The sequence below is a fragment of the Haemaphysalis longicornis genome, unplaced genomic scaffold (assembly GCF_048455015.1).
Source record: "Haemaphysalis longicornis isolate Haplotype H1 unplaced genomic scaffold, Haemaphysalis longicornis Haplotype H1 scaffold_1, whole genome shotgun sequence".
NCBI classification, from domain to species: domain Eukaryota; kingdom Metazoa; phylum Arthropoda; class Arachnida; order Ixodida; family Ixodidae; genus Haemaphysalis; species Haemaphysalis longicornis.
Genome location: NW_027526203.1, coordinates 102,862,649 through 102,879,121, shown reverse-complemented (window position 1 = coordinate 102,879,121; position 16,473 = coordinate 102,862,649). Strand labels below are relative to the sequence as shown.

The window sequence follows — 16,473 nt, the reverse complement described above, 5'->3', positions numbered from 1 at the left end:
TCCATCTCCCTTGGCGTGACGGACCGGACCGCATTTAGGCTCCCTCATGCGTTGTGGGTTACAGGAGTTGCGGCGCTCCCAGCCTCACATACAGACTGTACCGCCCGCCCCTGAGACTGCGGTTACAAGGGATCGTCAATCCCTCGGCCAGTGACCGGTTCGCATTTAGGACCCCCTCGCCTTGTGGGTTACAGGGTTCGCTCCGCCCCGGCCTGTAGGCGAACTGTACACGTGAGCGCTATAGTTAGCAACGTTGACCCTCTGGCCTCCTCCCACGCTGGATTACAGGGGCGCGTTACCACCCCCGGCCTTGGCTTCCTCTCACGCTGGATTACGGGGACTCGTTACTTCCCCTAGCCAGAGAGGGTCATAGTTGATCGACCGTGACCACTTTCAGCCCCAACTGCTTCACCAAGAGAGTGTTTAGCACGCAGCCACCAACCCCTTGCGAAGGACCTGATTCTCGTTGACCAGGAACCTCCGAGGCGGCAGCCAGGAGCACAATCCCCGTGCTGAAGGTGCGGTGTCCTCGAATTTCGAAGGACTCTTTTCTGCGGAACTCCCCGTCCTCCTGCACTCTCGCCCCCGAGACGGGTTACAAGGGCCGAAACCCTCGGCCTGCAGACCAGTTCACCTTAAGGCCCCTTCCAAGCACCGGTTACAGAGGTTGGCAACACCCCCGGCCCCATGCTGATATACCCCTTGCTTCAGCAATGGTGCGTCCAGCATGGATGAACTGTACTGCTTGAGCGCAGTCGGAACTTCGCAACATAGACCCTCGGGCCTCCTCCCACGCTGGATTACAGGGGCGCGTTACCACCCCCAGCCTTTGGCCTCCTTCCACACTGGATTACGGGGGCTCGCTACTTCCCCTAGCCAAAGAGAGTCTTAGTTGATCCGCAGAAATTTCAACCGCGAATTCTTCCGAATTACCATTCGAAGCACCAACCTGGGTAGCCACCCAGGCTGTCCGGGCCTGCGTCCGCATCACGCATCGGTGTTCTTGGAAGGCACTTGCCCTCAAAGTACCTTGGGAGCCGCTGCAAACTCCCATGGGCGTTGAATACCCAATACAGTGGGCCTGGTACACCACTGACTCCTGCCGTTGTGGCGGACCAAACCAGGACAGCCGAAACCGACCGACACAGCCCAGTCCGCCGACAGGGGGGGCCACGAGCAGGCCGGCAGTAAGATTTCCCCCCACCTTCAGGGACAGTGGTATCTGAGGTTGGCGCGAGCTGGTCACGGCGACGAAGCTTCATTGCCTTATTGGTATTTATTGCTATATAGTGCCATAGTGGCCGGTCATGTATGGTTGATGTCACGGGAGGCTCATTACAGAAATCAGAATGAAGCGCTACGACCACGGGTATATAATAACGCTTCATTCGAGGAAAGCTGTAGTATCATGAGAGCACAGTATACAGCGACCCCGGAACGTACGAAGCTAGAAGACACCAATTATCACAGATGGCCTCACTGGCAATCCTTGTTACGGCATGGCCCTCCTATATACAGGGACGAACAAGCGGAAGTTGGAGCCATCCTCTAGGTAATAGGACTAGCGGAAGTGTCGAATGGAAGCCTAACACCATTACAGACAGTCAAAGGGCGTTAGGATATTTGCTTGAGGGAAAATACCTAATGCTTCAGTAAGATACTCTCTTCCACAATGAAGAATTTTAAGAACGTCACCTGGACAACCGGACAAAGTGGTGTGGAAGAGAACGAGGCACCGAGCACGCCAATTCACACGTCGTGCTCCTTGCAACCACGACTTCTGCAATCCCCTACACGAAGATTGTTAAGAACGTCTCCTCTTTTGACGCCTAGGACCACGATATGTCCTCGTGTTACGAGGGGGCCCAAATGCCGAAGAACTGTAAACTCTGTGGAGGATAAACCAACAGAAGTATCCTCAAATACTGGAGTCAAAGACGATCGGCAGGGACATCATACATCACCATACATCCAGTCGCTTCCCAGGCAACCGAGTCATGTTCAAGGGTATGCTCAGGGTATAGCAATTCAAACATTAGATATTACACTTCTATCGAGATATGAGCGGGAGCTTCGACCAGATCACAACCTCAAGATCAGCACGGGCTCATTGACAGGGCAAGGAAAGAAGCTGCTGCGCCTGGGGCCGTAGATTTGAGGTCCCACCCTTTAGCTCCCGCCATCTTTTTACCCCATTTTAATAAACCACAATTCACTCTCTCTGTTAGCAAACAAGCAAAAACAGTAAGTCCGGCATAGACCTTAGAAAATAAGTTGCAGGGGACATCTACGTTAGGTCTTAAGATGGCAGACGCGATAGCGTTACCTTGTCATCAAGGCGGGGCTTCGAACGGAGCTGCGGCATTCGCCATTCACGCTGTCCAAGCGCGGAAAGTTAACCTAACAATACTAGGAACAATGGCCTTATGTGGGAGAAGGAGTTCACTGCGCAGAAGCGGCAACTGACGAAACCACGCATCGTTTGTCCTCTGCGCAGCGGTATTATTGTCGGCAAGCCTACCGGCCCGCCTTCTCATTTACACATTCGGTTTTAAGCAGCCACGAACGAACGATTGGAGCTTCAGTAGCGAGCTTATTTTTGGATGCACAGATGTATTTTTCGGGTTACGGAGACATTGTCTTCAGTGGTCGCTTCATGAGCACGGCTGGTAGCAGACATTTAGCCTTTACGGACGGCCGCCGAATGAGCCCCGTAATGATATCGCGTCAACAGTGGCTCATCGGAACATGCACCAATGGTGGCAGACTGCGCACACCCGACGCTTCATGAACCACGCGCCATTTCTGTCATAGCATCCGCCGTAGTATCGTTGTCTTCCTTCTCACCCTCCAGTTAAACTTTTCATCTGGCTGCCTCTGTCGTAGTTTCCGGTTGACAGTGGTGACCTATTTTCGTGGACACTTGATGAGCACGGCTGATAGCGGACGGCTCGCGGTCACGGCAAAATCGAGAAATGAGCCTAATAGCGCTATGGCGTTAAAACCCTTAAAACAATTACACTGTAACCGTCTCATTCGAACTGACCAACTACCCGCAGCAACAACCTTTCACGCTCACATCTTAAGCGACAGAAGCACAAAGGACCCCTGGCTCTCGAGGAAAACGGTGAAGAAACACTTTTGCGGCTAGCCTTTCTCTCTTTGGTTACCTTCAGTAGTCGTGAAGCCTAGCAAGAAAATGCATTAATTCTGTTCGCCAACGCTCCCCGACAGTAGACGTAGCGCTACCTCGGCGCACGTTTAATACCCAAACATATAATATGTCACCCGCAACCTTTTTCTGTGCAATGCTACAAACACCGATATTTTCACCTTGAAGCAATCTGTGAATAATTCTTGTTTATTTGCGTTAAGAAATATCCACCTATTTATTTTACACCAAATTGAAGAATGTTTCCGTCCTTTTTAATGGCTTTAGTGATATTCGGGAAGACACGGAAACATTGAAGATCATCAATGGAATCATCAGCAAGAAGCGGAAATTTCTGGGTGGGCTCACGTAAGTTCATCTTTTTCTCGGTGCTGGTAGCACGCTCGTGATACAGGTGCTGAATAGCGCGACCCCTAAGGCGCGTGTTGCCGCGTGTACGCCGCTCCTGCGAGGACATCCTTTTGATTTATTGATTTATTGATTCCTCAAAGGTCTCATTGGGACATTACATGAGGGGTGGCAATAACACGGCACTTGAAAGAAGTGTAACAACATGGTAACGGCCACAGACGATGTACAGTAATTATGGCGGCACTTCTATATAAGGCGGGTGGGGGTGTGATACAGTACTAGAAAGGATAGTGACAACAACGTAGTGACAGCAGCAGAATGGGCACACTAATTATGGGGGCACTTCTTCAATGGCGTGGTTGCAACGGGATTGGTTAATTATGGTAGCAACTGCAGCAGGTAGGTCATTCCAGTGTCCAGATACGGTGGCCTAGTATGATGTACTGATTTATAAGTTGTTCCGAGTATAAGAATTTTTGGCAAAAACACAGTCGAGCTATTTTGCGGCAAGATTGAAGTGTAGGTAGGGTAAGTTCTGCTTTTAAACCTGACACGCTTTAATGGTGGGAGTAATTAGACAAAATAAATCGAGCGGCTCGATTTTGGGCAGATTCGAGGGTGTTGATCAAATAAGCTTGGTAAGGATCGAAGATAGCGTTTGCATATTCTAATTTAGGCCACACGAAAGTTACGTGCGCCAGTAATTTTATTGAGGGAGCGGTTAGGTCAAAATTACGGCGTAGGTAGCTAACAGCATGGTTAGCCGAGTTTGTTATGTGGTTAGCGTGACAGGACCAGTTTAAGTCGTGGGATATATGAACACCTAAGTATTTAACCGAGTCAGCAGATCCAATAGCAATGTTGTTAATAGTATACTAAGGCTGCACCAAATTGCGGCGGCGGTGGAAAGAAACGTGCACAGTTTTTTGGACATTTAAAGACATCAGCCAGTTATTGCACCAATCCTGCACGAGAAATAAGTCTTCTTGTAGTGCGGATATGTCACAGCTACCACTTATAAAGCGATAAATCACACAGTCGTCAACGAAGCGACGGGCGTTCGACGTAAGATTTATGGCGAGATCACTTATATATAAATGAGAAAAAGAAGTGGCCCCAGTACGGTTTCTTGGGAACCACCGGAGGCCACGTGCGTGAGTTATGATGTGTGCGAATTCGCGTGGACAAATTGCTGGCGGTCACTTAGAAATGCGCTTATCCAATTCAAAACTGGTGGGTCCAAATTAAGGCGAGAAACTTTTAGCAGTAGGCGATTATGTGGGACTTTATGAAGTGCTTTTTCAAAATCAATAAAGATTGCATTAGTTGGAATGTTGTGGTCTAGGCATGAATGTACGTCATGAAGGAACATGGCAAGCTTAGTGTCGCAGGAATCACCTTTACGGAAACCATGCTGATTAGGATTGAAGAAATTAACAGAAATTAAGAATTTGGCAATGTGCGAATACAATATATGCTCAATGATTTTTGAACAAACACTAGCAATTGAAATCGGGCGGTAATTAGTAGGTAACTAGTAGTAGGCAACTAATAGGTAACTTATATTAGGTAGGTAACTAGTAGTTAGTAACTAGTAGGTGCTCAGCGGATGTTCTGGCTTTCTCTTGCTTCCTGTTCCAGCAAAGCTGTTTACTCTAGCTCCCATACGCGTTTCGCGGATGCGTTCCTGTCTCGTACCCTCGAATGATTACGTCCGTATCGGGGACTCAGTGCGTGGACTGTAATGATGGTAGCGGATGGTTGTTACCTTGCTCGGCGGCATTGGTCGGAATCGGATACACACCGCCACAGCGACGCAGACGGAAAGAGTGTGGCGACGGCGCTGCAGCAGATACAGGGCAGAGAAGAGGGGGGAACCGTGCGGCCCCAGCGTCTCTGGAGATGTCCTGCATTTCGTGTGTTAGAACGACGCACTCGTCGCAGGGGCAGCGCAGCTGTAGCAGCTGTCACGGTATGAAGTCTGGAGTGGCCACGCCGGGCCTTGTGTCGGTGTGGTGTAATGCCACTGAGGCAGTATGACATCATACACTGTATATAAAAAAAAAACTTGGATGAGCGCATTCGCTTCAATAAACCGAACATGACGAGACCTCCGAGATGATGGCCAAGCAATAAAGAAGCTGCATGCCCCATCAAAACTTGCTCTGCCTTTGCTACAGATCCACTAGGCAACCACTTTCAGCAGGCTACAATGGCAAGTCAATGTAACGCAAAGCTTTACTAACCTAGTCAAGTCTGGTTTCACCGGCACCCGCAAATTCACCGGCGCCCGCTTGACCGCAGCTGCGCCGTAGCATTCTCAAGGCGTCACGTGAGTCGCTGCGCGTCTGCTTGGGGCCATTCCTTCGGCTCTCAAAACGCTAGACGCGGAACCACAACCATAGACAAAGGCGCGATTTGGATTATTAGTATAATACTTACAGCTAAATCAATGGTTAACCAGGCGAAACCAAGCCTTGACCAGGCTAAGCTCGCTTTCACTTTGCATATCCAGGGTTAGCTAAGCGCAGCGGTAATCCAAGCGTTCACTTTGCATATCCAGGTTTGGCTGAGCTCAGCCGTAACGAATTTTTGTGTTTGTGCAGTTCAAAAGTGCTATGGTGCCGCATATGAATAAAGCAAAAGTTGAAATCATGTCATAATAAAGCTACGGTATGCCATCAGACGCTCAAACACAAAAAAAACCACCGTGTTTGCGCCCGTTTTGTGGCAAGCTGTATTAGCATGGTGGCCGGAGCAGCTCGCCAGGGACCAGCGTTTCCCATACCTACATCTCCTTTCGCCACTTTTATACCCGACTAGCGGTTGTATCCAGTGATGCTGGGGTGTGCCACTGTAACAAAGGGTATAGCATGTTGAGATGTCCGTTACTCATCATTAATGGACATGTGCACATTTGTTCCGCTGGGACGTGCGGCCCGCCTCTTCTGCCCTGTGCATTCGTTCCGTTGGGGGGTGGGTCTCCTCGCCCGGCCCCAGAGCGCATGCGCAGTCGGGGTTCGCTATCAGCCGACCCTAGCGTAGCGTACGTTAGCCGCTATGAAACGCTTTATTAGAGAGTTTTCGCATAGCGGCTAGCGTACGCTAACGCTACGGTGGCGGATTACCGGGACCCGGCACCGCATTCCCGCAGGGAACAAGGAGGAGCTTGCCCCACGCCGCAACAAATACGGGGGCTCGGCGACGCATGTGCACGCAGCCGCGGCACGAATTCGCACATGCCCAGTAATGTGCCGCGACCCGCTGCCGTATCGTTGGCGTACGATAGCCGCTATGCTACAGCTGTCTGTTGTAAGTCACTTCATAAGTAAACGCAAAGACCATCCAGAGTACGTTGGTGGGCCGCCAGATTCTAGCTCAGTGGCCCTCCTCCAGAAAAACTATGTTCTTTCCCAGGGTGATATTTTAGAAGGCCGGAGTTTCAGCACAACTCCGGCAAGGTGGAGCTGTGGTGTTAAATAAACTCATAATAAAAATTAGCACAAATCCACCCTGTGAATGTGGTGGGAAAGCAAAGCTGTAAACGGCACCCACAACGATTACCCATACGACGTCAATTAAATTCACTCACGTCACTACAAATAGTGAAACCAGAGAGAAGCGAAATGCACATAACAACACCTTTTATTACTTCTAAAAGATATTCTTGGTAAGGTTTATTGGTAGGTTTTAATTAAGGCATGATGCATGAACGGTGGCTGGTTGAGTTGTATTGGTGTAGCACATCAGTGGAAATAAAATTAAATTAAAGTAAATTAACGTAATTAAATTAATTAAATTAAATAAGTAAATTAAAATAAATTATTAAATTAAAATAAAATATAAAATTAGAGCTCAAACCCGTTGTCAGACGATCTCACTTCTCCGTCTCTGCCGTCTGGACGGAGGCGACGAGATCATCGGCAGAGACGGAGGAGGAGCTGGAGGAAGAGGAGGAAATACTTCTATTCCAATTTCTCAACGGCCTAGAGTGCGGCGACAGAGGAGTGGTTCTTTTTTCGTTTTTCACTGTAGCCCTTATTCAGTCCGCGCCGCCTGTGCTCCGTCCACAAGCTGAAGCTGGGTAGACAGAGAGCGGCTGGACAGCAGCATCTCGCTTTGCTCTTGCTCGGTAGTTGACGGAAAGGGACGAGAGTACTCACGGCTAAAGTCGCACACCCCGATTATGTGGCAGTGTTCCTACTTCTGAGCAAAATTTACATGCAGCGTCGTAGCGATTCGGGTGCATTAAGTGAAGACGCGTCGGGTGTGGGAAGCAGCCGGACTGTATGATCCGCCGGGTACTTTGTTGATCTATGGAAAGGTCAGGGCACGGCGAAGGTAGGGTCTGTCTCAGAAGGCGATAATGCTGGGTTATGTTCCTGAACGAGACAAGCGGGTGACTGTCCTCGTGCAGTTCCATCGCACGGGGGGTAAAAGTGCAGGATTGGGGGCCGTATTCGTTACCCCCCATGGAAGCGTGAGCGGGTGCGCAGATGAGCTGAATGCAACCATTTGGGGAGTGGTTTGGGAAGTGGTTGGGGTAGGAGTCCCGACCTGCACACCAAACCCGACTGGTAATTCCGATAGGTTTGTGAGAATCGGTGACTAACCTTACGAACCCCTGGTTGAGGGAGAGCCAACGCGATGGCTGCCTCTTCTGCTGCCGTCATGTCTTCCGGCTTGAGTGAGGCACAAGCAAGGAGATTGGTTCTGGAGGTAGCCAGGATGGTGTCGTTCTGCTGCCCTCGATGTTGGGAGGCGTCTGTGTAGATAACTGCATGATCTCCACCGAGGGTGGTGTTGAGCGTTTGAGCGCGTGCTTGTCGGTGACCCTCGTATTGTGAGAGGTTCCTATTTCTAAGCACAGGGAGCATCTTTAGTTCTCGCGCCAAAAGTCCACGAGCAATTCATGGTGTGCTGATTATTAAGGTGACGTAATGGGTTCAGGGCAGCGCGCACCAAGGATGCGCCGCTAGGGCGTGACGCATCTTTCAGTGCTTTCTCGCGCTCCCCTGCGGTACTGGTGGCTACTAGGGGCCAGCGAATCCAACTACTTTATTTTATTGTACTTTTACGTTATTAATCTGTATTTCACTACAAAGTTCACTTTCTTTTTTATTCCAGGCGTTCACATGAGCTTTTCGTTTGAAACATTTTGTCTTAAGAATAGTTTCTGCCGTCGGTTTCAGACCGCGCAATCCCTTGGCTATAACCGACTGGCAAAAAAAAAGAAAGCGGGTGATGGAAGTGCGCCACATTCAAAACAGTTGCTGCTCGTATTACGTGATCGAAGCCCTGCGCTTTTCAACACAAAATTTCCTCGGCGCGGTTCAGTTTGCCTACGTGCTTTTAAGGCAAAGCCTGGCGACACGTATTAGCAACTTGTTTTTTGATGAATTGTACTTGCGCCTTTTTCCTCGCTTTCGTTTCTTTGTCTTTTGGCACGAATTACTTTAAACGGCTTCTTTCTGCTATTACGTGTTTGCCTGAGTTTCTTCTCTTTAATTTCTTCGTCTTAGTTTGTAAGCGGACTGAAAGACGCCACAGCCAACCCAAAATTGGGGTTCTGCGAGGGTGGTGCGCACCTGTCCTACTCCCGTGTCATCACGCACCATTCCACAATTGTTGCTGTTCAAATTCGGAGTGTTAAAAGTTTTGCTAACCGGGCACGTTAATTCCTGAAAGATCACAATTGCGGGCCAGTCTCCGAAGTAGCCATGTGTTACGAAGGAAGGAATAGCAACAAGGACAACAACTTTTCAGATTTATTTGCTTTATTTCACTTTCCCTTCACTGCTCTTGTTCGAAGAAGCTCCCCACAGTTTTCTTTTTTACCACAGAGTTAAATCCCGTCACAACACTCTCTTCCTTCGCGCCCTTCCCACTCCCGCTTACCCTCCCTATGACGTCACGCGGTTACTTTATTTCTCAGCTCCCACCTTTACTGGTTTTTCATGCTCTGTTTCCTGCGATACGATGGTGACGCTGAACAAAACCCGTTGAAATGTGTAAAGATTGTCTCTGACAACAGGCACCCGCCGTTGATTGTGTTGTAGCGAGGATAGATGCAACAGGCTATGAAGCTATCGGGGTATGCGCCGTACCAGCATCAACCTTGTATAAAAGGAGGTAAGATTATGTCCAATCCAGACGCGGGCATATGCACCCAAGACGTGTCAGGGCATCGCCGCCTGTATTTTTACAATGCCAAACGCGTCAGCCCGGTCCGGCTGACCAATCCCGCTCCTTCTACTCCGGCCACTCTCCCTGAATTGCTAGCCTTCCCAGCGCTTTAGTCATGTGACCGGTTCATCTTGGGCGACACGTGGTAGAAAGCGGCAATGTTCCCGAAACGTGGTCCACCACGGCAATGAGCTTTGTAACGCTGGCGGGAGCGCCATTACCTGGCAATCTCAATCTCAAGCTTGTGCCTGGTTGCCTTGGCAACCAGGCACAAGCTTCTCTCGAATTCAGTTACGGTTCGGTGATCCCGATTCAGATCGAGGCCCCACCTTACATGTGGGCTATGCAGGCGTACCACTTCCTCCCATAGGGAAGCGCGCGATGCGTTTGGCATTGTAATGGTTTGGCGATGGTCTGGGGAAGAAGATGAACCCCATAAGGTGCATGTGCGAGAAACGAGCTGGGTTATCTGAACGCTCGGACCTGCGTTCCTATCGGCTTCACCCCTGTGAATAAACCCCCTCAAACAGCTATCGTTGCGTCGACTGTCTCTTTGACAGTATATGTAATACGTATAAGCTATCCTACCAGTAAAGTTTTCACAAGAAATGCGCGTCACGCAATTCCTCGAGGGAGGCTGTCTCCCGCGCTGATGATAAGCAAAATGAACGGTCATGCAACACTTCGCTCGAAACTGTTTTGCGAGCAGGCGATAACTGAAGCGCACGCTCCGGCTGCAGACGGGTAGACGCGCGGTAGGAACCAGTGGAAGCCATGTTCGCCAAACCACCTAAATGAAAGGCGAGGTCTGCGAAACACGTCTTACGCACATACCCGCTGAAGGTTGACTGGTGGAATTCGATGGTGCGGTTGCCACCAACTCTTCTGTAGAAGCTTCCCGTCCCGTAAAACCGCAGCGCACACCACACTTGCTCCTCGATGGTGATGGAGCGAAAGCCGCCTCTGTCTTCGCAAACGGGGGTCTGTCGCCAAAGGACTGCACAACGAATGCACAGCACTTTTCTAGCTTTAAAATTGGCTCGAAATACCTCCATGGTTTAAAAAACCTGTCGAGGTAGAAATATGCCGGCTAAGGTGACCATAAAAATAAACCACGCCGCAGCAGCGGCAACCACCGACGTCCCGAGTTCAACTCCGCCGTGCAAAACCATGGCCCAGTTTCCTCCGAGTTTGAATGTCAGTCAAACACACCCGGCACATTCGTGGGCGCGGCGTAACAACCGAAGCCACACCCACCCATGGCGTCCACTTTGTGTGGCCGTAGCGTCGCAACCACGAAGTCGTCACTTGATGCACCCTAGCCGCGACAAGAACTTAGCACAAAATAAAAATAAAGCCTCCAGGCCACCGTAGCCAATGGCGCCACAGTCGCGAGGGTGCTCGTTCCGAACTGGAGTTCACTATTGTACCATCCGACAGGAGAGGCCAGGACGACACGATGTTCTCACGGGAGCCTTCTTCATAAACCGTGGAAACATAGTCGATGACAAATAACACAACTTCAACGTCTAACACGCACTCGCCAGTGCTCAAACACCCTATCGACACTCGACGATTTCCGTAAGCGCCTGCCATGGACACTCCAGCAATCCGTCAACAAAAGCCATATTTGATGACCGGGAGCAGCGCGCGTTCCGTTCGCTACAGTGGACCCTTTGATTACTGGGTTGCTTGCGCAGAGCTGCACTAGGACTGCTCTCAGGCCACCTATGAAACATAATTCAGTGGAAGAACAGAACGCCGACAAAAATGGACCGCCCCGCACAGGCCGTGGCCAACAGCAACGCTGGTGATTTCAATTAGGAGTGGGGTTATCTAGTTTATGCTCGGGAAGGAGTATTGCATAGCGGTTCAGATAGTGTGCACGTGGAAGATAGCACATTCCGTACTTTTTCAACGTAAGCAGCCCCAATATAGCGCGCTGAATATGCTAAGCGTGCTGCGCACGATTCCGGCGGTTTCGCTCGAGGTGTATCGAATGATCCACTATCACTACTTTTATAACCCAAGCAGCTGGAAATTCGGGAGTAGGTGGAAGTCAGGCCGTCTGGAATAGCGCCCGCAATTTGGGTCTTTTCGGCTAGAAAACGGCTGCAAATAAATCCGTGAACTTTCAGACTTATTATTCTTCTGAAATTTGGCCGGGGTTTCCAAAACACTTTGCCGAATACAAAAAAAACGAGCCAATTCACCCTGATAATGTGGTTGGGGAAAGCAAAGCTGCAAACTGCACCCAAAATGAGTACGTATACGACGTCACTTAAATTCACTCACGTGGCTCTACAAATAGTGAAACCAGAGACAAGTGAAATGCACTTAACTACATCCTTTATACTTGAAAGAGATTAAGAGATATTATTGGTTAAGGTTAAATCACTGCATGATTCATGAACGGTGGCTGCTTCAGTTGTATTGGTGAAGCACATGTGTGCAAACTCTCTTTCATAAAATTAAAGGAAGCTCAGGCTTGGTGTCAGACGATCTCACGTCTCCGTCTCTGCCACCGCCGGCGGAGACGACGAGATCAGCAGCTGAGACGGTGGAGGAGGAGGAGGAGGAGGAGGAGGAGGAGGAGGAGGGGAAGAAGAAGGAGGAGGCACTCGAGGAGGATGAAGATGAGGAGGCGGAGGCGGAAGTACTTTTATGCAGATTGCTGAACGGCCCAGAGGGCGGCCTTGGAGAGTAGTTTTTTTTCATTGGAGCCCATATGCAGTCCGCGCCACCTGTGACATGTCCACCAGCTAAAGGCACACAGGGGCTGAACAGCAGCATCTCCCATTGCTGTTGTTGGATAGCTGACTCGAAGAAAGGAGGTTGCTCAGGGCTAAATTCGCTAACCTCCATTATGTTGCAGAGTGTTTCTACTTCTGAGCAAAATTTACATTCAGCGTCGTACCAGTCTCTGGTTGTAACGATTCGGGTGCATTAAGTGAAGGCGCGTCGGGTATAGGAAGGAGCCGGATTGTGTGTCGTTCCATGGAAAGGTCAGGGTGGGGCGAGGGTAGGGTCTGCCCGTGAAAGTGATAACGCACGTGACAAGCGGGTGACTGTACTCGTGTAGTTCCATAGCCTAGCGGGTAAAACACGGGCTTGTTGGTGGCGTTTTCGTTGCCTTCCATGAAAGCGCGAGCGGGCGTCCACATGAGCTGAATGTAACCGGTTGGAGAGTCTTTTTTTAGCACACTCCATGCAGCTCGAGAGACTCACGCCGACAGGTAATTCCGGTAGGTTTGTTGCGAATCGTTGACTATCTACCAAACCCCTGGTTGAGGGAGAGCCAACGCGATTGCTGCCTCTTCTTCAGCTGTCATGTCGTGGGTCTTCAGTTAGGCACACATAGCAGGTTTGTTCTGGCGGTAATCAAGATAACGTAACCACTACTCCCCTCGGGATTGGGAGGCGTCTGTGTGGATAACTGCGTGATCCCCGCCAAAGGTGGTGTTGAGTGCTTGAGCCCGTGCTTGTCGGCGACCCTGGCGGTGTGAAAAGGTCCAGATTTTTATGTAAAGGGAGCATATTTATTACTTGTCGCCAAGATTCCGGGAGTAGATTACAAAAGTGACATTCCGTGCTGCCCAGCCAATCTGGTGAAGGATGCAGCGACCCACTGCAGTTCTGCTCGATCGGAGTTTCTGGTTAGAAAGATGGAGAGTATCAGCTCTTCCACCGTGTTGTGGAGCCCCATCCTCACCGGCCTCCCCGTGGGCGCACTCATGGGAAAACCAATTACCTGCTTAACCACCTTTCCAATAATTATGTCAAGCATCTTTATATCCTCCTTAGGGGGTGATGTAGGGGGTGACTTAAGTCATTCTCGAGAGGAGAAAAGCTTGAATTAATCGAAGGGTATCGGCATCCTTGAGGCGTCACTTCTTGGGGGCAACTCGCCTGATCATGTGTATGATTTTATTGATGCTGTGTTTGAGGCGCTGCAAGGATTCTTCACTCTTTGTGTTGGACTGGAGGTGTAGACCCAGGATCTTGATGCTGGGGCTGGGAGTGACAGCCTGGCCATCAAGGAGTATTTGAACGTCTTTCTTGATGTGTCGTTTGGCGTGAGGGCGTACGGCAAGGAGCTCTGGTTTTTTAGTTGAACTCTGGAGGTTACAGGCTTTAGCATATTGCGTACTGGAAGTGAGATGTTATGCGTTGGTGTGAGCTTCCTTAAATTTTTGTCACTCCAAGCGCATGCACAAGGCGAGCACACGGCCGCTACACGTGCCGTGGACGGAGCACACAGCAGCTCGAGAGGTCGCGTAACGCTATCAGGCGGCATTCAGCGATAACGCAGGGGGTAAACCCGCAGATGTGCTTGGTGAGTACACCACCTGCCTTTCCCGTCTCAGCGTGGGCTCGTAGCTCAACCGGTAAGACAACGGGATGTCACTCCGTTACTCTATTTGTCCCAGTTTCGATTTCTGGCGGTGCCAGTAACGTCTTTTATTTGTTCACGGGAGTTTTCTGTTGACACCAACGGTCGCGAAAGAACCCTTGGTGGGTAGAGGTAAAAAGTTTAGCTTTAAAAACTTATGTACCCCTCCGTCTGACGCCAGTGATGTCGGAACGCAAAGCTTTCTCTTCATTCATTCATTTGCTGTCGTCTGAGTTTGGACTGAACTTCGACCATGCCTTAATGGAGCAATCGGATTGACCCCTCCTTTATAACGTGAGGGACCCAGCTTCGATTCCTGGCCAGTGAAGCGCATGTTTTTCTTTCATTTCAAACGCGGTCATTCATCACCATCGTCAAAGAAAGTTGGCTTTCCGGCAGGGCGTTTTCGCGTTACACGCGCATCAGTGAGAACACAAAAACTTCGCTTTAGAAAACGCACAGCTCCGCGGCTTGGTCAGCTCTTCTAGAGTCTGCGGGTACAGAAGTACAGCGACGTTTTGTGTTACAATGCAATTTATCACTTCATTCACCTCAGTATCGTGGTTAAACCACCTGGCTAAAAAAGTGTAACAAGCCGCGCGGCCTCACTTTTCCTACAAAATGTCTGGCGGACAGCGCAAGCGCAGCGAGAATGACGACAGGGCGCTGTTTTTATTTGTATCGCCGTTATGGATAGCCGGGTTGTAGTCGCTTCAGTGTAGTCGGTTTGACAACACGGCGCCATCTGTTAGTTCAACTTGTAACAGCGCCCAAGACAGCGAGTTTTAGTAAGTGTTCGCTTCGTTTGCGTACGTGCAATGGCAAATATTTTTGGTCCGCAATATCCGGACCGTGACGTGAGTGTTCGTAGAGCGTTTCTCCAGTTTTTCGTCACGGTATGGTAACGCCTATTGCGCCATGTGTTCAATGTTTTGCGCAGCGAGTTGCCCATCTGCCAGAAGTGTGCCTAGAGCTTTTACGAGCACGCAAACCACTGCTAAACAACGCTTGGGCGCTACTATAAAATAAAAAAAAACATGTATAAAATGATGCAAATATTTTACCTAGGTACGCACCTTACTACCGAAAGTAAAGCAGTACACAACGCCCTGAAATTTTATTCAACTTAGAGACAATGAAGCAATGGCTTCGAAAAAAAACATCATCAGTGCTTGCGCTCTGAGGTCGCAGCGCGAAATTAACAGGTGATCGATTGCCTCCTCGCCGTAGTAGGGGTAGCGCTCGCTTCTTGTGATTTACGGGGTGAACACGTCACTTCACCTCTTCGCAACCGGAGAAGGTTGTTAAAAATCGCGCACACTCTTCATACCCAGTGCGAGGTTTTAATCATCGCTAGCGATAATTCCAACGTAGTAAGCAGAGTCCAACCCCACCAACACGCAGTCACACTTCATAGCGAAGCGAACGTGACGACAACACACACAGCTTCTCCCCCCCGGCCAGGCTGCAAAACTTCATTCGGGTAGACAGTGCTATGTGAGGGAGAAAAAAACCGTGTTCTATCAGACGCCAATTACTCTCCAAAGAAGAGCGGAACCTTGTAAGGGCGTCGCGCTACTACACAAGCAGGTACGCTAGCCCCCTACAGTACGCGCGAACAACGCAAAGAAATCTCGTAGGCCAACTCCTTGCATACGCTAAAACTCTGTATTCAAATTTACAGCTCGACATACGAGCTTATGCAGCGCAGCCTTGGTTTGCGTAGAGTTAGAGGTATGAGGCATGTCCCAACGCCGAACCTGCAATAACCGTCGCACTCGCTAAAGGAAGCTTGGTAGGTAGTGAATGTCGGCACGGCTTGAATTTTACCTGTACATTTATAATTGTTTGGGACTAACGAAAGTTAATGTGCAAAGAACGATTTTCGTGTTGCTTTGAGAGCTTGTGTGCGCACTTCTGATTGTGTTGTTGGTCACATGACCCTTGGGATATCCGCTCATCGCCGGTTACGTCATCTCTGCTGGGTGACTGATAGATTCATTTTTTTATTATTTTCATTAGGCCCGCAGGCATGAGGGGTTGGGGGGGGGGGGGCGATGTACTATACTCGGATACAAGTCAAGAAAAAAGGGGCGTAGCCCAATCCCCCACTTCCACTACCCCGCTTCCAGCCAATGGTGTCGCTCTACCAACGTGATGTCGCGGCCGACCGCCTTGCACCTGCAGGCAGCGCTCGGAGTCAAGCTTTTCTGAGTGAGTCCGCGCCGAAAAGAAGTTCTTCAGGACGCCTTCATTTTGGGCCGAGATAAGAACCTTAGCTAAAAATTCTTTATTTGACGATATAATGCAACGCGTGAAAACTTATTCACCAGCCGAAGTAGTGAGTTTCAATTTTATTGCTGATGGTAAA

General features: G+C 49.8%; 1 protein-coding gene across 1 annotated transcript in view; it reads left to right on the top strand.

The window, feature by feature from the left end:
• Positions 1-16,473, top strand: part of LOC144144738 (solute carrier family 13 member 4-like) — a 167,202-nt gene that overhangs the window by 56,263 nt on the left and 94,466 nt on the right. The window contains exon 5 of the mRNA XM_077676279.1: positions 3,440-3,520. Within this exon, the coding sequence (XP_077532405.1) occupies positions 3,440-3,520 (81 nt within the window). The remainder of the gene's footprint in view (positions 1-3,439; positions 3,521-16,473) is intronic.